The sequence below is a fragment of the Notothenia rossii genome (genome assembly GCF_949606895.1).
Source record: "Notothenia rossii genome assembly, contig: scaffold_23, whole genome shotgun sequence".
Classification (NCBI taxonomy): Eukaryota; Metazoa; Chordata; class Actinopteri; order Perciformes; family Nototheniidae; genus Notothenia; species Notothenia rossii.
Window position 1 is genome coordinate 1,173,076 of NW_027639856.1, and position 24,522 is coordinate 1,197,597.

Here is a 24,522-nt window from a genome sequence, read left to right on the forward strand (position 1 = left end):
ACACTGACTGACTTCCCACGGACAATATTTTAACAGTAGGCACTGAATACCCGACTGATGCACCTCACTTCTTCGAGACGTTGCTAAAAACATTGCAGGAGAACGCCCCCTAAGGCTCTCCCTCACAGAGCTGAACTGACCAATCAGAATCTGGGTCCCGCCTGCTTCATTTGCATATGGCTCACTAGTGAACGTGTATGCCATACGCGTTCACTAGTGAGCCATATGAACGGCGACTAGTTAACTAGTGGACACATATTAAAGCTTACACGTTAACTAGTGAAGGCAGAATGTTCACTAGTTAACTAGTTGCCGCCTCCTTTGACCTTACTAGTTAACTAGTGAGGCTCAAAATGTGCACTAGTTAACTAGTGAGGTCCAAAGTGTCCACTAGCTACACTAGTGCAATGGTTTTTACCTTACTAGTTAACTAGTTACACACACTTTATCTCACTAGTTAACTAGTGGAGCCTTAGAGGAGTCACTAGTAAACTAGTGACACAGATGTTTGTCTTACTAGTTAACTAGTGGAGGGCAATTTTTCTCACTAGTGAGGTTCTGTTATCAACATGTTAGACTTTGACCTTACATGTTACACATTTTTCTTACATGTAAGACCTTTCCTTCAACTAGTTTGGCTTTTGTTGCACTAGTGAGCAACTGTACGCGACTAGTTAGCTATTGATTCAACATGTATGGCTTTGTCTTAAACTAGTGGATCTTTTGAGCCCACTAGTTGTGCTTTTCTTCTCACTAGTTCATCACAATGACTTACTAGTTGACGCGTACGTGCAACTAGTTAACTAGTGAATTGTTTCAAAGTCATACATGTTGACTAGTGCATTTTTTGACACACCACTAGTAAACTAGTTGCACGTACACGTCAACTAGTAAGTCATTGTGTTGAACTAGTGAGAAGAAAAGCACAACTAGTGGGCTCAAAAGATCCACTAGTTTAAGACAAAGCCATACATGTTGAATCAATAGCTAACTAGTCGCGTACAGTTGCTCACTAGTGCAACAAAAGCCAAACTAGTTGAAGGAAAGGTCTTACATGTAAGAAAAATGTGTAACATGTAAGGTCAAAGTCTAACATGTTGATAACAGAACCTCACTAGTGAGAAAAATTGCCCTCCACTAGTTAACTAGTAAGACAAACATCTGTGTCACTAGTTTACTAGTGACTCCTCTAAGGCTCCACTAGTTAACTAGTGAGATAAAGTGTGTGTAACTAGTTAACTAGTAAGGTAAAAACCATTGCACTAGTGTAGCTAGTGGACACTTTGGACCTCACTAGTTAACTAGTGCACATTTTGAGCCTCACTAGTTAACTAGTAAGGTCAAAGGAGGCGGCAACTAGTTAACTAGTGAACATTCTGCCTTCACTAGTTAACGTGTAAGCTTTAATATGTATCCACTAGTTAACTAGTCGCCGTTCATATGGCTCACTAGTGAACGCGTATGGCATACACGTTCACTAGTGAGCCATATGCAAATGAAGCAGGCGGGACCCAGATTCTGATTGGTCAGTTCAGCTCTGTGAGGGAGAGCCTTAGGGGGCGTTCTCCTGCAATGTTTTTAGCAACGTCTCGAAGACAGTCGGGTATTCAGTGCCTACTGTTAAAATATTGTCCGTGGGAAGTCAGTCAGTGTGTGTTTTGCCTAGAAAAATACATATTTCTGTTTCTGCTTTGTGTGTGTTTTTGTTGGTGCGAGTGTGCGAATGCTTGTGTGTGAAGTATATGATCGTGGGACATTTTATAAGCGGTGCTCATGAAATTAATAAAGCAGAAACACTGGACAGATCTTAAAATCAGAAAAACGATAGATCCGTTTGAAGATAAACAACCTCTCCATATTTTGACTGCGGTCAACTCAGCCGTTGGTCAAATGAGCAGCGATTAATAGCGTCTTTACGGTGATCGCCGAGAAGCGGCACTGACGCTAGTACAAGAATACAATAATGTATGTTTTTGTGCTATATTTTTCGATAAAAATATGTTTTACCATAAGTTCTTAATAAAATTGGTACTGTTGGACTCAGTACTTGTTAGACTACTACCACAAGTACAATCATGTACTTTTACTGTGTACTTTTTTAGTAATACTGTCAAACTTCCCTCCCGAGTACAATAATTCATGTATTTGCTATGTTTGATGAGGGATAAAATGATTATTAGCCATAAGTTCTCAGTGAAAGTGGTACTGCTGGACTACTACCACAAGTACAATCAAGTACTTTTATCGTGTAGTCTTTGAGTAATACCCTGTCAATAATTAATGTATTCTGCTATAGACCTGGTACAGGGACAACCATTTTCATTTCAAACCTTTATTTATCCAGGTGTATCCCATTGAGATCATTGATCTCTTTTTCGAGGGAGACCTGCTCAAGTAGGTTCCACATGAAACATAAAAACATAAAACAACAAAAAGGACATCATACAGCATCAATACAGGGATTACAATTTACAATAACTATCCACAAGAACAGGTTCCAACAGCATCCGACTGAGTAGCATCCAACCGAGCTTTAAAAACATTTAGTGGCACCAGATTGCTCAGTTTCCATTTCATTTGCAGACTATTCCAAGACAGAGGAGCTGCGCATCTAAAAGCTATCTTCCTAAGACAGTTCTAGCAGTTGGCACATTTAATAAAACCACAGCACAGATCTCAGGCAGTAGCCACTTACAATTCGCCGTGAGATCAGGGAGCAGATGTAGGATGGAAGTTTCCCTAACATGGCTTTGTAGATGAACATGTACCAGAGACTGAGCCTCCCAGTTAGTGAAGGCAAACCAGCCCTTTCATACAGGGTACAGTGATGGGTTAATACTTTAGTTTGTCACAAATCTCAGTGCACTGTGATACGCAGCATCTAACTTGATCAGGTGATGGGCAGGTGCATTCATATAGACCAGATCCCCAGAGTCCAGCACAGGTCAAAAGGTCACAGAGCCTTTTCCTGGCCTCAAGAGAGAAGCAGGACTTGTTCCTGAAAAAGAAACCTAGCCTAACCCTCAGTTCTTTAAGCAGGTTATTGACATGAAGTTTAAAAGAGAGGCAATCATCCAGCCAGATAGCAAAAAGTCATTGAATCAACATTTGAGATATGGTCACGCTGAAGATTGAAAATAAACATTGATGTCAGACATTGAAAATGAACTAAAATGAACAAACAAAAAAAGAGCCATTATTTATTCAGTTAATTATTAGGATTTAATTCAATTATATGAACATTTTGTACATCTTTTGTTTACTTTAGCACACAAAACATTCACACAAAGTGTTCATTACTGTGCATTGTCCCTGCCAAATAAACAATTAAATGAAATGCACTAGAACAGGCGAAATATAGGTTAAAGTCATGTCTGGCTTCCCCATTAACATTCACAGCAAAAGCTTTGTTTTCCGAGACCTTATGCGCTGCGAGCATCGAGAGCCAAGCTCGTAAAAGATATTCTGAATGGCTTCAAAGGTATACCTCATCTCCTTTGGATAATCCATGTTCATTGCATAAAGTATGCCACAGAGGTATGCAAAGGCAGTAGAGGTCTGGTAGGTCATGCAGTACAATGGTCCCTTCCAACACAACAGCCACGTCTCGCACATGTGATGATATGGCGGCATCATCATCTTCAATGACGGTGAGGATGGCCACAGACACACCTCTGAGCAATCGTTCTTCATGGTCAGTGTCCTGAGGAAAAGTGAAATATGCATGAATGAGTGCTCTGGAAAACTAAACGACAAAATACATGTCCACTGATTCTAACTTTAGCACCGAGCTACTGAGTCTTAACATTCAGCTTGTGGAAGTTATAATTGCAACTCAACAGCACGGCTGCTATCACCCACCAACCTTGTTGTGCCGAGTTCTATAAAGAAGTATTTTCTGACAAAGAACACCAGACAACGATGGCCAGCTGTATCGGGTTGGCTGTTGCTCAAACAGCGCTGATATTTATTTTTAATTTTGGGTGAACTCATCGCGCTCGGGTTCATGAGGTGAAAACATCTCTGGGCTCAAAATTAAATCTTACACAAAGTGTATTATGCATAAAATGATTAGCATAAGCTATGAGGTCATAACATGTTTAAGCTACATTAAGTTGTGTAAGTGTATTTCCTACAGTTAGTATTACTTACCAAACACTCCAGAAGAAACTTGGTTGTGTCATCTCGGCAGGCCTCTCAGTGCTGCTGTCTTTCGGTGAGACACAATGTCAGATGTCTAAGGAGTACCCAGTGGAAACACACAAACATATCAATTAGTTTAGTGCCGTAGTGAATTTATACAAAATTCGACGTTGTGTATAGTAATGAGGAGGATAAAGAACAGGTCAGATCCCAGGAACATGCTTCAGTAAAAGACTGGCAAAAAAACACAAAAAAAACCTGCAATCCTGCGGACAATTTTAATTTCTACTTTTACAAATTAAAAATACGGAAAGACTCCACAGCAGTTACTGGAGAGTCACACAGAGTGATGGGGGCGGGTGGGGCTGCGTTCTTCCTAAAGTCCACAACCATCTCCACTGTCTTGAGAGTGTTGAGCTCCAGGTGGTTTTCCCCACACCAGGTCACCAGATGGTCCATCTCCCACCTGTAGGCAGACTCGTCCCCACCAGAGATGAGTCCGATGAGGGTGGTGTCGTCTGAACTTCAGGAGCTTGACAGACTGGTGACTGGAGGTGCAGCTGTTGGTGTACAGGGAGAAGAGTAGAGGGGAAAGAACGCAGCCTTGAGGGGAACCAGTGCTGATGGTCCGGGGGTCAGAGACGTGTTTCCCCAGCCTCACGTGCTGCTTCCTGTCAGACAGGAAGTCTGTGATCCACCTGCAGGTGGAGTCGGGCACGTGCAGCTAGGAGAGCTTGTCCTGCAGCAGAGCCGGGATGATGGTGTTGAAGGCAGAGCTGAAGTCCACAAACAGGATCCTGGCGTAGGTTCCTGCTGTGTCCTGGTGCTGGAGGAGGAAGTGAAGTGATAACTATTAGTAAACCATAATGATGGATGTTATTATCAGCAGCTGCCAATAGATCCCCTAAATCTTGTATGATGGACCTTTGACACACACACACACGTTATTGAGAGCATCCCAAGGGCATTGATTATTTCATAAGTCTAGAAGGGGGAACATAGTCTAACAACAGTTAGCTTTTGTTAATTTTACCTCGAGCCAAACGTGTGAGACTTGTTTCTGAAATCCCTTTCTCTTAAAGTGAATACATTAAAAAAACAAACAATGGACCTTACCCTAAAACTAACCACTGGATTGCTTGTCTAACATGACCTAGTCCATAAATGTGTTAAGGGTGGGAACCATTAAACGCACCCTCCCAGGCACTGCGTGTTAGCGAAGTACAACTGGGATTTCGAAGAAGAATATATGCTAGGTAAATTCTTAACAAAAAAGCAAACGTAACAAATTGAGCACTTGAGTTTTCATTAGCAGCCCCTAGCTACAGCTCCGGAACTTCGGTCAATACCGCTAACAGTCTATTTCCTTAAAATGGTACATATCACTCAATCTATATTTTCATCTTCAGTTGATGAAATCTTCATTATGTCCCTGTACACAACAAGATTCGAGCATTTTGTAATCCAGTGAGGAAATTCAAGACCAGTAAATATTGATTGATTAAACAACACTAAATAAAATGTTAGTGTTTTCTTCAAACTCAGACTCTCTGCTGCGGCTGTACCTTAAAAAGACAAAACAATTGTCTGATGATCTTTGTTGAACAAGGTCTGATTGTCCTGTACTTGTACAATGTGGGGTATTTTTAAATATTTTACTAAACCACATTCAATATTATGTTAGACACAAGTTAGTTATTACTCACATATCAAAGTCTTTTCATCTGCAAGATGGAAGAATAGCTGGGTGCTGCCTGGAGAGACTGATGAGGAGTCACCGGCTGGCTTCAGCATCACATCATCTCTTCCATAGTCTTCACTGTCCACTGGTGCTCTGTCAAAAGAGTGAACATCACAGCTGTCATGGTAACCCTTTGTTACACAACATACAACCAACATGTATCAAAAGTGACCCGAATTAGTTTAAATTGTAAATATATTTGCAATAAATTACTTTAATCATTCAGGATTCCAGGTATTCCTCAATTAACCTGTTTTTTGATCAACACCAATTCTAATTTTTATTTTTCCTTTCTTACTTTTTTAATAAAAATCATGTTTGTGTCACTACACTTCTAAGGCACAATATGGGTAAAAAATGATCCGTATTCTTTTCCTATGTTATTTCATGCATGGCTGAGTGTTTCTTTAAATACATTGTTTTTGATTACCACAAATCATTATTTTAATTCGCCCGTTCTAATTGATGAACTAAAATAGTTTATGTCAAGTGTGATAAAAATGCAAAAGAATAAAGATACTTTAATAATAATTTTGTTAAAAATAATTATTTTAGCAGAGATTTGGACAAAGCATGTATGATGTAGTAATACAACAACTATTTTAGTTCATACACTGTTACATTAGCTAGTCATGTTAGCTTGTAATATATAGAGCAGAGCTAACTAGCAAGTTAGCCTAACGTTAGCGGTAGGCAGTTTATGCTATGTTAGCTGTTGGCTACTGAATATTAACAAACTGGATTCCGCTGTAAAAAAGCTGTGAAACTTTACAATAAGATTGGCGACAACACTGTGACACCCCGCTGCGCGTTTATGTGTAATTGTCCCGCGTTGGAGACGAGAGGGTGGCGCGGCAGCACTGCAATAAGCTGTAAGCTAACGTTAGCAGCCACCTTGTTAACCTGTAAAGCCCGATTGTCCCGCCGGCGGTGGAAGACGCAACATCTTTCAAGAAACAGCATCTCAGGGCTTCTTAACATTTAACAACCTATTAATGATGCTTACTCACTTAACGGGAAGAAACTCAGCTAACTGACGTTAACCATTTTACCTAAACGAAACACAAGTCTAACACCAAGCAAATCACCACTTAGCGAAAACAGCTAACGGGGCTAACACAACTTTAGCACATAACTGGCAAAAGCGATCTTTTCTACTTCATGCTATCTGCACAAACGTATCATATGAAAGCTGAGATTCCACAGATTCCCTTAAAGTATATGTCTCATCACTCAAAACTCACTGAACTAGAAGAAGAAACGTAACCGTAAATACAAAATTAAACATTCACAAACTAGGGATTATCTAAATACATGTTTAACTCGATTACAGTCGCAGGACTCACCTGATCTCAAGTCTTCCATTCTCTGTTGACGTCCCGCTGCTCATATTAAAAGGGTAGATGTAAAACATCAATCCAAAAACTCCTGGAGCAGACATACAGACAGAGTGAGCAGCTGCGCATGGAGACCCAATCAAACTTCTTCTTCTTCTTCTTCTTTGGTGTTTATTGGCAGTTGGCAAACCGACCCGCTCAAACTGACGTGGATGTTTCAAATTTGAACGACAGGCGCGGACAGTTCTCATTGGCAGGTTTCTTCGATGATGTTTATATTAACCAATCACATTCAAAGCAATATGTGAAGTAGCCAATTGCAATTTGTTTCTGTCCAAAGTCAAAATATCTCACATACTCACATAATGCAGAATTAAGTCGTTTAATAAATGTAAGTAACTCAAATAAATCATGTATATATATATATGTGTGTGTGTGTGTGTGTGTGTGTGTGTGTGTGTGTGTGTGTGTGTGTGTGTGTGTGTGTGTGTGTGTGTGTGTGTGTGTGTGTGTGTGTGTGTGTGTGTGTGTGTGTGTGTGTGTGCCCTTGTTTACAAATGAAATGTATTTCAAACAAGGACTACCTGAAGAATGTCTCTATGTTCAATTGCAATAAATGTAATGAATTCACCATGCACAGTCCACAAAAACGCAATATCACCCCCCATACCCCCAGTTCAAAGGTGGGCTCAAGTCAGAAAACAGATTTGTTTGCATCATCTCCAAATGCAAGTTATGCAAAGTGATGAAAATTGAAGTTGTCAATGGTTGTTTTGGCTGAATTCTATTTCAAGTGCCGTAGCTCTGGCTGTCGGCGTACGTCTGCATGTATTTTCTGAAAGTGCAAAAATACTGTAAATATCATATAGTACATTTACTTAAAAAAAAAAAATGAAATAAATGCTATTTGTTGTTATTGTCAAAATACTTAAAATAATGTTTTGGGTTGTTAATTTATAGTTCATATCTGTAATTGTACAGGATTTTGCAAGTTATTTAAAAAAAACATGATAATTACTGTAAAACATTAATTATTTCCTGTAAAATTCGGATCTTTTTTTACAGTGTATAGAATGTCTCAGTTCAAATCTTCCAGACGGTTTGAGAACTAGGCTATGCTGAAGGACACACGCCGGTTAGAATAGTCTATTCTGCACATGTGCAATGCTGCACAATTCAAATGTTAATTCGCAAAAATTAAAAATAACCAATTGAACCAAAATCCAATGTTGAATTAATGCAGTGGTTCCCAAAGTGTGACAGGCGCTTTAATCGCTGCATAGCCGATTTATTTGGACTAGAATTATCCAGGGGAGTCTAAACATTCTTTATAACACAGTTTTAGATTTGTAAAACCTTTATTCTATTTGTGAAAATACAAAAAGGGGAGATTTCGCAGCTTTTTTTTACATCTAGACCACATTAGACCAGGTCCTGATCTAAAACCACTATACCTACAGTTTTAGATTTGGGAAACCTTAATTCTATTTGTGAAAAAACAGAGGGAAATTACATTTATCAACATTTGTATTGAGAAAGTAGGCCTATAAGGGACATTTCGAGAATCATTGCACAGACACTGAACTGATTACCCAAGATCCTCAGCTATGGTTTAAGCTCGGTAATTGGATGTTTTAGCCGCAATGCACGCTGGGATATGGTGTTTATGCGATATGAAATCAGAAAAACATTTTCTTTTAAAATAAAATAATACTTTATTATGTGTGTGTGCTTGCTTTTCTCGTTGGAAGTCATCACATAACGGCATTGTAATACACGGTTCGGCTGCATGAAATATTACACATCTGCCCTAGTTCTTTATTTATAGAGCCCTGATTAGAAGACTTCTGGACAAACTGGAAGAAATGCCGCCGAAACTGAATATGTGACTTGGATCATAAATATATCAGCAATTAAACAACATCTTCCATTTCTCTTCACACAATACATCTCCTTGCAGTATCAACACTAATTCGGCTGACTTTTACATTTGATCTAATTCGTAGATAGGTTATATTTACACCATCACGGTGCACAGCTGATAGAAAAGGACTTGTAGTTTTTGAAGATATTACTGATTTTCTTTGAATATAATAATGTAAATACTGAGTCTGAAATAATATAGCAATATGCTGTAAAATGTATGTGAAAACATGAACATCTTCAGATGTTATACATACATAAGTGTCCAACACTAATAATAAAAAGTTATTATGGCTGTGTGTACCTTGTGTGCACCGCCTAGTGGTTAAAGCACGTTATTGAATTATTGTTTTTATGTGTTATATTTGATGAAAAACATATTAAGAGTACATACTTTCATATGGGGAAAGTAGAAGGTCAATGATAGAAATATAGAATATAAAAAATCAAGAAGATACTGTAAGTGATCTCTACAATAAAACAGTTTAGTGCCGGATGTACAAAGATATTAATATGAGGATGTGCAAAACAGACAAACTAATTAACCTTTATTTAAACATTAAAACATACTTTAGATTAAGGTCTTCTTTTAAATATTAACGTCTAATATATTGCTTTCCTGCAATGTTAACTATGTTGAAGCACTTATTTTAACTGATATTATACATATTAATTATACTATTATTTAGATAGAATAAGAAATCTGCAGAATACGACAGTGTAATGGTGGAGGTATATACACATATTGAAAGATGTCTTGTAATGCACTGTTGAGGAAGCTGCGACCCAAGTTTTTCATTCATTGCATAACTACACCGTCGTTGTGTATAATATGATATGTCAATAAACCTTATAAAATCTTGAAATCTTGAAGGGGATGTGCAAAATAGCCATTATATACAGTCTTTAAATAACTATTAGAGAATAACGAGTAATGAATATACTTTATAAAGATCTGCAGATAAATGTTTAGTCTTCTCAAGCACGAACTATCAAATATCTCTCCTGATTGTTGGCACTTGACAATCACCTTCCCGGAATTTTACTCAGGTGTAACTAAAGTCTGATTTAAGGGTTGTTTATATTTCACATCATTAATCAGAATCTGCAAAGTAACTCAAATAAATGTAGTGGAGTAAAAATACCAGGTTAACCTCTGAATTGTAGTGGAGTAGAATTACAAAGTAACAATGAGCTGTCATGTGGGTATATATTAATGCTGCGCATTATGTACACGAGCGATTTTCACCCATTTATTAATTATATGTTTTAAATTTGATAACACCAATGTGTTTAATACTGGCAACTTCTAATTGTGGGAAAAACGAAAACGTTCCCAGTAGAGACGTCCCATAGAACATGTTGCGAAACACAATAGCCAGCATGTGTAGTTCTGGGGGGGCGTTCGAGTCAAGTTTTCGATGGTCTGCCGTGGTTTCGTTCCATTTCAAAGAGCTGTTTGACGCTCGGCGTAACCTTGGCGCACTGCCACTCCAACATCCAATCCCAGAGCTTGAAGATTAATCACGGGGACTGTAGTCCTAAACGATAGCTGGGGATTATGGGTAGTGTAGTGTCTTCGGCCATCCTAAACTCGATGATGCTCGAAATGTCCCTTATAGGCCTACGTCTGTTTCCGGTTATTTTTATTTTGAAATTCAGTTCCTGATGGACGGACAAAAAAGCCCGTGATTATGGAATTAAACAAATAAATAAAAACAAGGATAATTGTGTGTTATTGTTGAGTAAATACAGATTTCAGTATTCTGAGGCTCTGAGCCCATTTCTTTTCCTCACTGATGGCAAAAAAAGTCAGACATTATACGATTTAAAATAAAAACAATGTTCGTAGCTTGATATTGAGTAAGAAGACGTTTTTATGAACTCCACAGCTTCCGGTCTTCCAAGACCCGACCGGACAAAAAGACGTGGTGCAGGCACGAAACATACTACCAATAGAAATACATTGCTTTTAAAATCGTTCTGTGTGACACGAACACAAGGGGAAAATCGCGTTGGTGAACACGAATCAACAGATTAAATGTCGTGAGACTCGTGACTATAACACGAAATGCCGTGTTGATTATTCAGCTATTTCAGGACATCGAGGCTATACATGTTGTTGTTTATACCGTTTTTTAAACCTTTTATTTTAAATATTCAGCTTTTTCTGCATTTTTGTAGCTAAAAGCAGCTACATATTCAGCTTTTTCTGCATTTTCAGCTAAATTCTGCCACAAATGTTCACAGTTTACAACAATCGCACGCATTTTCTGCAGGAAATGCATTTTCTAGTTCTGGGTGCATTCCATATTTTAAACACACAAACATTGACACTTTATGATTATGATGATTATTATGATTACGATGATTATTATTATTATTATTATAATTATTATTATTCATAATAATAATATTTGTGTGTGTGGTTTAAGAAGGGCGGCGCCCTAGCGCCCTCTATAGACCAGCCGCCACTGCTTATAATGTGACTCTCGTGTCTGTTACATTTCATTTCTGGCAAATCTAATAAGTGGCGACATCTTCGGAACATTATGACAGACGAAAACGAAAATGGCACTCAGCAATTCAACAGTGTAATGAATCGCGTTTTTAATGCGCTTGACGTTGCCAGACGGGATCTTGCAGCGCAGCGCAACGACAATGTGCTGCGAGTCACCAGGAACACGTTTCGGAGACGGCGGAGGGCTCCAACAACGGGTATCATTTCAGTTCTTAAATGTGCATTAGCATTAGCATTGTCCATTTCATATTGTGCTGATGCATTGGTCTTAAATCATATATAGTGCAAGGCAAGCTTATTTAAAAAGTTTTGTTCACGTTACATTTGCAGTGGATTCCTAATGTATCGAGTTTTAACGTTTTCATTTTAAGTTTGAGCCGGAAGAGCAAGCTAACTACTGCTGTGTAGCCTACATAAAGCCTACATAAACTTACTGTGCCAGGACAAGTTGTGTATTTTAAACCAACTGGATAAATATTACAGTTATAAAGATGAAAATATTTAAGCAATAGTCGTAAAAGTATTTAAGCAGTAGTGTACTTGAATGTTATGTTTTGGAGAAGCTCCCACAAATCTTTAAAAAGGAATATTATAACTTGTTCATAATTATACAAAAATGTGAGAACTATGACAACTCAATTTCAGTATAAATGCTAACGTCCTTGACTCAACAGGCCAATTATACTTAGGGATACCAACTTTGTTATGTCTTTTTCTAATGACAATTAAGCAGTTATTACAAATAACATACTCCACTAAATACAGCTGCTATTTCTGCTATAGACAGGCTATATCAGTATTAACAAAATCTGTTTCACAATTTAAATGACAAATCTGTCATTTAATTTGTGAAATATTTAAATGTTATATCCATGGCTTAGGACATTACATTACGAAGCTGTATCATACGGTAATCCTATATCTTTCTTTCTTTCAAAATGGCGGACTGTAGGATAGACGATAAGTAAAGCATGCAAGAGAAAAAACGTTATACATAAAAATGGTCATCCATACATTTTCTCCCTCCTTTCCAGACTCAATGGAGCAATTTAGTAAATAAAGTTATTCAATTTTTAACGGTGCTTATTTGGTATAATAATTTGTAATAATTTACATTCTGTCATTTTACAGGGGCATCAAATGAATCTGCCGGAGTTTGGAGGGTGAGACTTTTTCTGTTGGCTATGGCGGACCAATCCGTCCTTCCAGCAGCTACAGAGAGCAGCCGACTGTCAAGAGAAGGTTTAGGTAAATAATTAAATAGGTTTTAAAAATGAGCATCCACTTAAGACTGATTCATTATCTGCACAGGAAATGCACACAATTGTTTGCACACCAATCAACTTCATTGAAGACTTTTCAATGTTTTATATGAATATTAAATCTGTATGGCCTGGGTGCAAGGTTGAAAACATTAAAAATAATCTCTGTAATCCATCACCTCCACTTTTGGCAGCAATGCTTACCTTTAGTGCCTAAAAGCATACACATTATGCCTATTCTATCATTGGCTTACATTGTTCAAATATTAATAATAGCTTTTTCCCATTCATAACAAAGTCAATGTCTATGATGAGCCTTCATTGATATGGCACCTTTTTTGACCATATGTTCATAAATGTATATTCTTCACGTCATATAAAGACACGATATGGCTTAGAATCTAAATTATAATTATAGTTATTTATAGAGGCAGTATATTGACTGACACCTTTTTCTTTTTCTTTTTTACAGGAATCCCAGCTCATGACATGCAAGGGGTTGTTTCGGAACGAAGCTATGTCAAGCTCTCAATGAGTCTTTTAGAGTTCAACAGTTATGTTTGCCAAAGTTTTCCTAAAATTCCATTAAATATGATTGGGTTCACTCTGGCAAGAGCCAGCAACTGCAGGCTACTAACACAACTGCAGGCTACTACTATGGCAGACCTTAAAAGATCTATTGGCAGGAGCAGGGTTTATATAATCCCGCAGGCAGACATACCAACATCGTTAGTGGTGAGTTGTTGTTTTGAGCCTATTCTTTACTACTGTTACTATGTTATAAATTCTACATATATATATATTATACTTAATTCTTTAATATTAGGAGATTGATATTGGTTATTTTTTAAGCTGCTTGTTTCGTCCATCAAGTTCTCCTAAACTTCTTTATCATCCACCCCACAGATGGCTTCATCTTCTGCCTCTGCAGCCTTTAGACCTGCAGGAGCACCCTCTACCTCGGCCACTGATTCTGCAGGAGTACCCTCTACCTCGGCCACTGATTCTGCAGGAGCACCCTCTACCTCGGCCACTGATTCTGCTGGAGCACCCTCTACCTCGGCCACTGATTCTGCAAGAGCACCTTCTGCCTCGGCCGCCTCTACCTCGGCCACTGATTCTGCAAGAGCACCTTCTGCCTCTGCAGCCTTTAGACCTGCAGGAGCACCCTCTACCTCGGCCACTGATTCTGCAGGAGCACCCTCTACCTCGGCCACTGATTCTGCTGGAGCACCCTCTACCTCGGCCACTGATTCTGCTGGAGCACCCTCTACCTCGGCCACTGATTCTGCAAGAGCACCCTCTGCCTCGGCCGCCTCTACCTCGGACACTGATTCTGAAGGAGCACCCTCTGCCTCGGCCGCCTCTACCTGGGCCGCCACTGAAACTGCAGGATCAACCGCTGCCCCCATACCCCCATCAACTTCTGTATCTATGGACGCTGATGTATGTAAAAAATATCTTATTATGAATTCATCTCAGGACATTTTCGAAAATAAACATAGTAAAAGACGGTTGGATGTAATTGTTACCTCTTGTCAATCAACAGGTGGAAGGTTTGCATTCCGCACAATGGGTAAATGCTGGGACTCCAGAGGTAAAGCTTTATATGGCTCTATAGTTCAGTATTTGTAGTATATACGTTTTAATAAGGACATTAACATTCCATGCACCAATTTTACTTTCAAGGTCTTTTACAGAAGGTCACGTTTGGAACAACCAAACAGGTATTTATAGATAATGGTGTTTTATACATAATTAACACAGTGTATTGGTTTTGAATGTAAGAAAACTGAATACCCTGTTCTCATCCTTTATATATTCTATGAATAGTGACCTCTTAAAAGAAAGACACATTTTTTTTTTCTAGGAATTCCTTCAATGATTTTTTAATTGATGATTCTGATGAGGAGGAAGAGGGCGAGGACGAGGCTTTTGGGGCTTTGGAAATTGATGTCTTTCCCGTGGTAAGCTTTATTTGTCATTATTAAAAAATAGGACAACATTTGTTTCCAGGAACTGATAATGACACATACTAAATGCATTTCCGAAAGCACCAGTACCCAAGACAGACAACCCCTCTTCACCAATCACCAGTCATGTATAATGGACTTTATACATTTTTAATCATTTAGGAAGAAGTGGATCTGACCGTCCTTTTAAGTGACTTCAAAAAGGATTTCGTTTCTGATGGCCTAGTCAGTAGCATCTGCATCAGGAGGAAGAAACTTCTTGAGAGTGCAATAAAAGCCATCTCAAGGGTTACATTCTGCTGGAACAATTCCCCCTACATAGAATTTGTAGGAGAAGATGGAGATGACATGGGAGGACCACAGAGAGAGTTTTTCAGGTCTGAATAACCTCATTTAGTGTATGATTCTTAATCATAATGTGTCCTCGTTTTCAGGTTGACTGCAAAGTAATAGTACTGTATTTTTTTCTCAATTGATTTATTGTAGACTCTTGATGATAGAAGTACAGACATCCATGGGAATATTCGAGGGAAAGGCTGGTCAGGTCTTTCTTACCTATGACCAAGCGGCATTAGATGGCCACAAGTATTTCCAAGCAGGCCGCCTAATTGCGTGGTCAGTAGCACACGGAGGTCCGTGTATCAAAGCCCTGGATCCCAGCCTGTACCAGCTGATGTGCGGCCAGGAGCCTCAACTGGAGCAATTTGACTGCAGTGTGCTGCCTGATCCGGATGTTCAAAGCAGAGTAAAAAGGGTGCCTGATTATTTTTATGTTATTAATTAATTAATATTTATTAGGATTTGATAGAAACAAATACATTCCTTCTTGGTCAGTCAAAGTTTGTAAAAGCATAAAAAGCATTTCTACTAAACCTTTGTAATTTATCAATCCGGCTACATTGTTTTATCTCTAAGATCCTACAGTGCAAGACTGCAGAGGACCTGTCTGCCCTCCAGAAAGACTTGGGGGACTGGATCTCTGAGTGTGGCGTCCCTGGCATCTTCAGTGCCACTATCGGAGAAATTCCGAAGATTTATGCCTATGTAGTTAAGCACTACATATTTCTCAGGTAAACAAAAACACTTATAAACAAAAAAATATAAAGTCATAGACATTATGAAACACTGTTAATATAAAAGCCATAACTTACTGTATGCTACTAATATTTAACATTTTGAACACTGAATATTTTTGTGTTTTCCTTAATGTAGGTTAAAATGTTGCAAATTATGTATGCTCTTTCCTTTTATCACTGCTTTTTAGTCTTTTCCCAAAAAAAAACATCAGTTTTTCTTCAGGTTATATATATGTTTGATCTTTGTTGGCTTATAGAACGGCCAAGATGGTGAACCAATTGACGGAGGGCATGAATGCTTTTGGGAACCTGTGGGACCTGGTCAGGAACAACTGGATTGCCTTCCTTCCCTGCTTCACCAACATGAGGACCCCGCTGACAAAATCCTCCTTTAAGGCCATATTGAAATATGAATACAGTCCAAGAGGAACAAATCACCGGGAAAAAGAGGAGGACACGATATACAGCTGGGAGTTGTTCCTAAACCTCATCGAAGGTACATTTTATACCTTAAGGAAAATTTAAAAGCACCTCATATGAAATGACTACAACTCAGTAAATACTGTTATTGATGGATGCTTTACAAAAAAGAAAATCGATTTAATTTAATATCAATGTAGATAATGCAAATACAAAAAGGGGCAAATACACATGTTGATGTCAATATACCATAAAGCCAAATAAATGTAAACTACATTATTGATTAATGTTTGATGTTAAATTACTTTAGTGATATTATTATGTTCCACATTTGACTTTAAAAATGAAAATACATATTATTCCAATATACACTTTTGTCATTGGCAGACAAACTGACTGAACTGACATTTGAGGACCTGCTGATTTTCATCACTGGGGCAGATGAAGTTCCAACGCTTGGCTTTCCAAACAAGCCCTCCATTGACTTTTATACACAGGAGGCCGGCGTGCGTCGTTTGCCATATGCCTCAACCTGTGCTATGACGTTGTTCCTACCAAGAGGCATCACAGAGGAACAAGAGCTTCACAACATACTGAACCAGTCAGTGAAAGACTCGTTGGGCTTTTTAAAGGTCTAGAAATATAGACAAGGAGGAAGAGAGGAGTAGGAGGAGGATTGGGAGGGTGTGCAGAGTGTGAGGATAAGATGAGGGAGAAATTATTACTGCAATTTTGTGAACTTTGACATTATTGCCATAAATATGGAAACTTAATAATAATAATAATGTCCCCTCACACTTAATAGTTTTTGGCCCTCACATTATGTTCTTTCAATTAGAACATGTTTTGAATCTGTCTAACACAAAGCAGATACCTGTCCTTTAAGTCAGTTGTTCCACTCATTGCATTTTGGAGATCTTGCTGTTGTTCAGAGCTCAGGATAATGTGTGGTTGTGGCACTATCACTGCTCGTTCAAGATCATCATTGTTTGCTTGCAACTGATCGAGCCGTATGCCATGTCTTGCCAAGCCATCTTCAATATTTTCTTGGCTGTAGGGATCATTTCCAAAGACATTGTCAATAGCTGTTGAATGTTGCTCCCTGTTGGCTAGCATGCCCTCCATCCAAATATGTGTTGGTGTACGATTGTTAGCAGTTCTTAGTCTATGGTTGTTCCAGGCATGTCTGAATAAATCTAGTCTTTTTTGGATTTCTGGTTTAAAAACGATTTGTAGTGCCATTTTCTGAATGTCATCTCCGGGGTTCAATATTTCTTCATCTTCAAAGGAATAAAAAAGTGTGTAAAAATAGTGCACAACCTGCTGGAAAACATCTCTCCAAAGACGCTCAATACGTTGGTTGTGTACAGACTGGCCTGTAATGTGCCTCGCTTCTCCGTTTCCCTGTAGAAGGTTCATCAAGAGGGCAACTAGAGTGTTCTCCCCGCCGTGGTCAGACCTGACTCTGGATGGTAACCCATACCGACAGGTAGCTCGAACAAAATGGGTCAACACTGTCAAAGCTGTGTTGTCAGTGCCGCAGTTGATAAAAGTTACGAGTCTGGAGTTCCCATCAATTCCGGCATGTGTCACAAACCCCCACCTGTACAAATAATCGAATGAATAGAACAAGGAATTAATGCATTACATCAACTACCTTAAAGGTTATCTTTATAACATTTGTTCAATATATCCAATACTTCTATAAATGTTGTTGATAATAAAATGATTGAGATTATATAGTGAAAGAGGAAAATAATAAACACAACTACGATGGATTAGAAGATCATATTGACTGCTATAATTACTTTCTTTCAAAGTCTAGAGCTGATTACCGAATGAGACGCATATGGCCATCTATGTGCCACAAGCTGTTAGGAAAGGGCACATAGTAGGTTCTCCTAGCCACAGTCTGGCCCCATCTCTGTGCTGCTGCAGCAGGATCGATTTGCTTTAGAGTCTCTCTAACTCTTCTTCTTTGTACCACAATCCCTTCTGCGTGCAGGTATGCCCTCATCATCTGAAAGTGGTTGATTTAAAGACAAATAAGATACAGATCATTATCTATAAAATGATATATATAAAAAACTCTAAAAGGGAATATTAACTAGTATGCTTACTTCTGAACCTGATCTAGGAAACTGGTTGTGGAGTCTCCTGACATGCTCTTCTAGGTCAGGATCACTAATGGTAGTGAATCTGTTCCTTGCTGAAGTATTTAAAGACTTCATTTTTTTATGAAGGAATGAGGAGGAACAGCCCAACATCCTTGCCATTGCTCTCACGGTAAAACCTTGACCTAGGAGAAGCTCAATTTGCCCCCTCGTTATGTCAAGAGCAGGTCTTCCTCGTCTTCCTTATGATATGGAAATAAAAAGGAAAATATATAAACATATGTATAATTATTATAACAGCTCATCAGAACGTTCATCAACAGAACAATGATTTTTTAAAAGTTAAGTAAGTCTGTTAAAAACAGGTCACATTAATATTCACGTGAGTTCAAACTTATATAAACTGGTAAAAAAAACATATAGAGTTTTATTATAAACCTGTCCCTTCCCTTTAACTTTTATCCATTTGACTATATCCTAATTACAAGAATGCAGGTTTTTTTCCTCATCAAAAATGAGGTATAACACATTTCTTTGCCATAGCTTCTTAATGACATTGATACTGTTGGATACAGTATTAGTAAGACCAGTACCAACAATACTATGAAGTACTTTTACTGTCAACTTTTTGAGTAATCCTCTGTCAAAGTCCTCTCCTGAGTACACGAAAGCATTTTTTTCTTTTCTTTTTAATAAGCCTTAAAAGAATGTTCTTCATGAGACTGGAATTGTTGGACAGAGTATTTTAAGAGGATATGGTAGACATGATATATAAAGTATTTCCATTCAGTACTCCAGCAGGAGCATTTAACCATTGGAAAGTCTTCACAGAATGTCCTGGATAGCTGTTCACAACTTTCCTTCAGCACAGTGCCACACACCCTTGTCACTTTAATTGAACTGTTATGATGCTGTTATCTTTTAATATATGATTATTTCTCTGCCCCTAGTTCTTTCCTCACAGATTCTTCAGTCTCATCATTCCATCAGTCCCAGTCAACGCCTCCAGCACACTTCCAGGGTCTGACTCCAGAGAGATATTGTCCTGATGCTGTACAAGGGTTATGCCCCATGATCACAAAATGATCCCTGTGTGCCAATGAGCTGATATCATGTCTGGGATTAACGTTACATCAGCCTTTGTAAAAACAATTATTTCCTTTTTTCTCTTTTCTCTTCCCTTAACTGAATAGTCCTGTCTTTAAGTAATGAAATGTAGAGTCCCTTTCTTTCACCATTTTAAGTCTGCAAAACAGGCATTGTTACTGTATGTGTTTTGAGAAATTACACAATAAATGGCCCAGAATTGTTCATTATGAAGTTTGACTGTTGTTGGCTTGAAGAAATACATTCTGGCTAAGCCGTCCAGGTGAAATAGGCTTTGTTTTGCAATATTTATTATTATGTCACCAGTTATTTAAATAAATCACTATCAGAGGATAATACAAGGAAACCTAATACTGCCTTTATCTAAAGAGCCATTGAAGCCCATGAATAATTGAACCTTCCGCAAATATTTTCATCTGCTGTATTAGTAACGTTCCCACGTGTTTTCAAATTGAAATTAAAGGACTAATATCTGTACAGAACATTATACAAATATGCTTCACCTGCGGTATTTTAATTTTTAAAAGTGTTCAGAAAGACTCAATCAATTATATATATCTATATATATAATATCTATATTGTTATTAACTTCAACCAAAGTACTGTTAATGCACTGTGCTCATGTAGGGTGAAGAGCCCTCCTGTGGGGAAACATAGAAACTGCACTTAAACCACTTTGTGCTTTTTAACCGGTTTAAAATAGTTTTTTTCACTTTTAAAATACATGCTGCCCTAGATATAAGTACAAATGAAGTCTGAAATGCAGTGCCTAACTCACCTGAATGCACAAGGTGTGCTGCATGGAAACCAGTATGTAGGGCATTGGAAGCTTGAGGTTCGGAGATGAAAGATCTGAGATCAGTGAGACTTTGAACTATATCCTGCACAGCCTCGGCGCTGATGGTATCTCCAACCCTTCTTACGCTAGCTATAGAGCTGTTGATAGCGTAAACTTCTGTTCGGCCCAAAGAACCTTGATTAAATGCTCTTTGAATCTCAGTACATCTTCTTCTTATACGTCTCAGTACAACGTCCGCCATGTTTGTGTATGAACTTCTGTGAAGATTGATGGGTGAGGTCTATCTTAAGAGCCAATAGGAGACCTCGATGCATTATTTCCCCTCCTCCTCATTAGCATTCTGTGCGACTAGTGCGACTAGTGCGACTAGTGCACATTTGGGATCCACTAGTGCGACTAGTGAACATTTTAAGCCCGACTAGTTCACTAGTGGAATTTCAATGTATCTCACTAGTTAACTAGTAAAGGGCGAAGGGTTCACTAGTTAACGTGTAGACATTTTGAGCCCCACTAGTTAACTAGTAAGGCCAAAAGACGCGTCAACTAGTTAACTAGTGAACCTTTTGCCTTTACTAGTTAACTAGTGAGTGATTCTGGGTGCGACTAGTTAACTAGTGCAGACAAATGTATGCCACTAGTTAACTAGTTGTGCTTATTTTGTGTAACTAGTTAACATGTCAGAGCTTTTGCAGCGCACTAGTTAACATGTAAGACTTTTAGCGTCACTAGTACGGTCAGAGGGTCACTAGTTCATGAAAAAGCTTACATGTTGATACTTTGGTGCAACTAGTGCTGCTCCTGGCGTCACTAGTAAGGCTTATGTGCTAACTAGTCGGACAAAAGTGCCACTAGTCGCTGAAAAAGACTGACTAGTGTAATGTTTTATTGAACTAGTAAAGCAGAATGCCAAACTAGTTTGACCATATCTCTAACAAGTGGAATCAAAGAGCCAACTAGTGTAGACAGCTGCCGTCTGATATCAAGGATGTGGAATAAATACTCAAATGGCTTGCCATAGTGGCTCACTGCGTTAACGCTCGCCCCTGGATGCGGTTGGTCGCGTGTTCGAGTCCATGCTGTGGCATACTTTTTTTCATTTTCACCCTTTTTCTATGGATCTCCAAAAAGTCAACTTTGACTTTTTCTGAGACTGGAGGAATTCAAGGGGAGTTTTCAAGGGACTCTACCCGCCTTATGAGGCACTATTTTCAAATACTTTTTTCCATTTTCACCCTTTTTCTATGGATCTCCAAAAAGTCAACTTTGACTTTTTCTGAGTCTGGAGGAATTCAAGGGGAGTTTTCAAGGGACTCTAGCCGCCTTATGAGGCACTATATTCGAATACTTTTTTCCATTTTCACCCTTTTTCTATGGATCTCCAAAAAGTGAACTTTTACATTTTCTGTGTCTGGAGGAATTCAAGGGGAGTTTTCAGGGGTGTGCGTTCTCTCTGCCATCTCCTCCCTGTGTGTGTGTTGCTGCATGCAGCAGCTGCGTGTGTGTGTAAACTGCCCCTCCCCCTCGCAAGCAGGCGGGGGAGAGAGAGATGTTTCGTCTCGATTTACACATGCTATGACTCCGGGGGTACTTCCATTCGCTTCGTCTTGATCTGTTGATGTTATTTCATGTCTCGTTTGTCCATTGTGACGGTGGGAAAGCCAGGGAAATGTCCCGGAGATATACTGAGAAATCTTTGTAACAGCATTTTCCTGCGATCAAAGCTGTTCGCAGCTACGAGGCTGGGACCGCTTCCATTCGCTGCGTCTTGATCTGTAGATGTTATTTAATGTCTCAATTGTTCATTTTGATGGAGAAAAAGTTGTATATTTAGTAAATTCAGAGTGTCTAAGATGCACAAGTAGGCATGTTTGAGTACTCAGGTCCAGCGGCTCACTGCGTTAATGCGCGCCCCTGGATGCGGTTGGTCGCGTGTTCGAATCCATGCTGTGGCATTCTTTTTTTCATTTTCACCCTTTTTCTATGGATCTCCAAAAAGTGATCTTTTACATTTTTCTGAGTCTGGAGGAATTCAAGGGGAGTTTTCAGGGGAGTGCGTTCTCTCTGCTATCTCCTCCCTGTGTGTGTGTTGCTGCATGCAGCAGCTGCGTGTGTGTGTAAGCTGCCCCTCCCCCTCGCAAGCAGGTTGGGGAGAGAGAGATGTTTCGTCTCGGTTTACACATGCTATGACTCCGGACGTACCTCCATTCGCTTCGTCTTGATCTGTTGATGTTATTTCATGTCTCGTTTGTCCATTGTGACGGTGGGAAAGCCAGCGAATTGTCCCGGAGATATACTGAGAAATCTTTGTAACAGCATTTTCCTGCGATCACAGCTGTTCACAGCTACGAGGCTGGGACTGCTTCCATTCGCTTCGTCTTGATCTGTAGATGTTATTTAATGTCTCATTTGTTCATTTTGATGGAGAAAAAGTTGTACATTTAGTGAATTCAGAGTTTCTAAGATGCAAATGTAGGCATGTTTGAGTACTCAGGTCCAGTGGCTCACTGCGTTAATGCTCGCCCCTGGATGTGGTTGGTCGCGTGTTTGAATCCATGCTGTGGCATACTTTTTTTCATTTTCACCCTTTTTTCTATGGATCTCCAAAAAGTCAACTTTTACATTTTCTGAGTCTGGAGGAATTCAAGGGGAGTTTTCAGGGGAGTGCGTTCTCTCTGCCATCTCTTCTTCCCTGTGTGTGCGTTGCTGCATGCAGCAGCTGCGTGTGTGTGTGTAAACTGCCCCTCCCCTTCGCAAGCAGGCGGGGGAGAGAGAGATGTTTCGTCTCGATTTACACATGCTATGACTCCGGGGGTAGTTCCATTCGCTTCGTCTTGATCTGTTGATGTTATTTCATGTCTCGTTTGTCCATTGTGACGGTGGGAAAGCCAGGGAAATGTCCCGGAGATATACTGAGAAATCTTTGTAACAGCATTTTCCTGCGATCACAGCTGTTCACAGCTACGAGGCTGGGACCGCTTCCATTCGCTTCGTCTTGATCTGTAGATGTTATTTAATGTCTCATTTGTTCATTTTGATGGAGAAAAAGTTGTACATTTTGTGAATTCAGAGTGTCTAAGATGCAAAAGTAGGCATGTTTGAGTACTCATGTCCAGTGGCTCACTGTGTTAACGCTCGCCCCTGGATGCGGTTGGTCGCGTGTTCGAATCCATGCTGTGGCATACTTTTTTTCATTTTCACCCTTTTTCTATGGATCTCCAAAAAGTCAACTTTGACTTTTTCTGAGTCTGGAGGAATTCAAGGGGAGTTTTCAAGGGACTCTACCCGCCTTATGAGGCACTATTTTCAAATACTTTTTTCCATTTTCACCCTTTTTCTATGGATCTCCAAAAAGTCAACTTTGACTTTTTCTGAGTCTGGAGGAATTCAAGGGGAGTTTTCAAGGGACTCTAGCCGCCTTATGAGGCACTATTTTCGAATACTTTTTTCCATTTTCACCCTTTTTCTATGGATCTCCAAAAAGTTAACTTTTACATTTTCTGAGTCTGGAGGAATTCAAGGGAAGTTTTCAGGGGAGTGCGTTCTCTCTGCCATCTCCTCCCTGTGTGTGCGTTGCTGCATGCAGCAGCTGCGTGTGTGTGTAAACTGCCCCTCCCCTTCGCTAGCAGGCGGGGGAGAGAGAGATGTTTCGTCTCGATTTACACATGCTATGACACCGGGGGTACTTCCATTCGCTTCGTCTTGATCTGTTGATGTTATTTAATGTCTCGTTTGTCCATTGTGACGGTGGGAAAGCCAGGGAAATGTCCCGGATATATACTGAGAAATCTTTGTAACAGCATTTTCCTGCGATCACAGCTGTTCGCAGCTACGAGGCTGGGACCGCTTCCATTCGCTTCGTCTTGATCTGTAGATGTTATTTAATGTCTCATTTGTTCATTTTGATGGAGAAAAAGTTGTACATTTAGTACATTTCAGAGTGTCTAAGATGCACAAGTAGGCATGTTTGAGTACTCAGGTCCAGTGGCTCACTGTGTTAACGCTCGCCCCTGGATGCGGTTGGTCGCGTGTTCGAATCCATGCTGTGGCATTCTTTTTTTCATTTTCACCCTTTTTCTATGGATCTCCAAAAAGTGAACTTTTACATT

At 39.3% G+C, this 24,522-nt stretch overlaps 2 protein-coding genes and 1 long non-coding RNA gene across 6 annotated transcripts; 1 reads left to right on the forward strand and 2 right to left on the reverse strand.

The window, feature by feature from the left end:
- Nucleotides 1-2,309: 2,309 nt before the first annotated feature.
- LOC307027332 lies at nucleotides 2,310-7,432 on the reverse strand. Its single transcript, XR_013804601.1, has 4 exons — nucleotides 7,231-7,432; nucleotides 5,850-5,977; nucleotides 4,153-4,969; nucleotides 2,310-3,703 (listed from the first exon to the last, which is right to left on the reverse strand). It is a non-coding gene; the product is annotated as an uncharacterized lncRNA (long non-coding RNA).
- A 4,127-nt stretch (nucleotides 7,433-11,559) lies between these two features.
- On the forward strand, nucleotides 11,560-17,607 carry LOC307027328 (G2/M phase-specific E3 ubiquitin-protein ligase-like). 3 transcript variants are annotated; one of them, XM_079695555.1, is made up of 12 exons: nucleotides 11,560-11,862; nucleotides 12,797-12,913; nucleotides 13,400-13,662; nucleotides 13,834-14,373; nucleotides 14,477-14,524; nucleotides 14,617-14,654; nucleotides 14,798-14,894; nucleotides 15,063-15,277; nucleotides 15,387-15,654; nucleotides 15,816-15,970; nucleotides 16,234-16,472; nucleotides 16,784-17,607. In XM_079695555.1, the coding sequence occupies exons 1-12, from the start codon at nucleotides 11,697-11,699 to the stop codon at nucleotides 17,032-17,034; spliced, it is 2,397 nt and encodes a 798-aa protein (XP_079551681.1). In that variant the 5' UTR covers nucleotides 11,560-11,696; the 3' UTR covers nucleotides 17,035-17,607. The 3 variants fall into 3 exon arrangements, with proteins under 3 accessions (XP_079551681.1, XP_079551682.1, XP_079551683.1); XM_079695556.1 differs by lacking the exon at nucleotides 11,560-11,862 and adding an exon at nucleotides 12,549-12,717; XM_079695557.1 differs by lacking the exons at nucleotides 11,560-11,862; nucleotides 12,797-12,913 and having other exon boundaries at nucleotides 12,933-13,480.
- LOC307027330 (uncharacterized protein) lies at nucleotides 17,231-20,505 on the reverse strand (the record flags this gene model as incomplete). Of its 2 annotated transcripts, none has more annotated exons than XM_079695558.1 (4): nucleotides 20,396-20,505; nucleotides 18,517-18,752; nucleotides 18,232-18,416; nucleotides 17,231-17,999 (listed from the first exon to the last, which is right to left on the reverse strand). In XM_079695558.1, the coding sequence occupies exons 2-4, from the start codon at nucleotides 18,670-18,672 to the stop codon at nucleotides 17,231-17,233; spliced, it is 1,110 nt and encodes a 369-aa protein (XP_079551684.1). In that variant the 5' UTR covers nucleotides 18,673-18,752; nucleotides 20,396-20,505. The 2 variants fall into 2 exon arrangements, with proteins under 2 accessions (XP_079551684.1, XP_079551685.1); XM_079695559.1 differs by lacking the exon at nucleotides 20,396-20,505 and adding an exon at nucleotides 19,473-19,488.
- Between the last annotated feature and the right edge of the window lie 4,017 nt (nucleotides 20,506-24,522).

Bases quoted from the DNA above. Each gene is read 5' to 3' on its own strand.
- LOC307027328 (XM_079695555.1), top strand. From the start codon at position 11,697: ATGACAGACGAAAACGAAAATGGCACTCAGCAATTCAACAGTGTAATG. The intron at 12,914-13,399 runs GTAAATAATTAA...TCTTTTTTACAG, and splicing joins ACTGTCAAGAGAAGGTTTAG to GAATCCCAGCTCATGACATG. The intron at 15,655-15,815 runs GTGCCTGATTAT...TTTATCTCTAAG, and splicing joins TTCAAAGCAGAGTAAAAAGG to ATCCTACAGTGCAAGACTGC.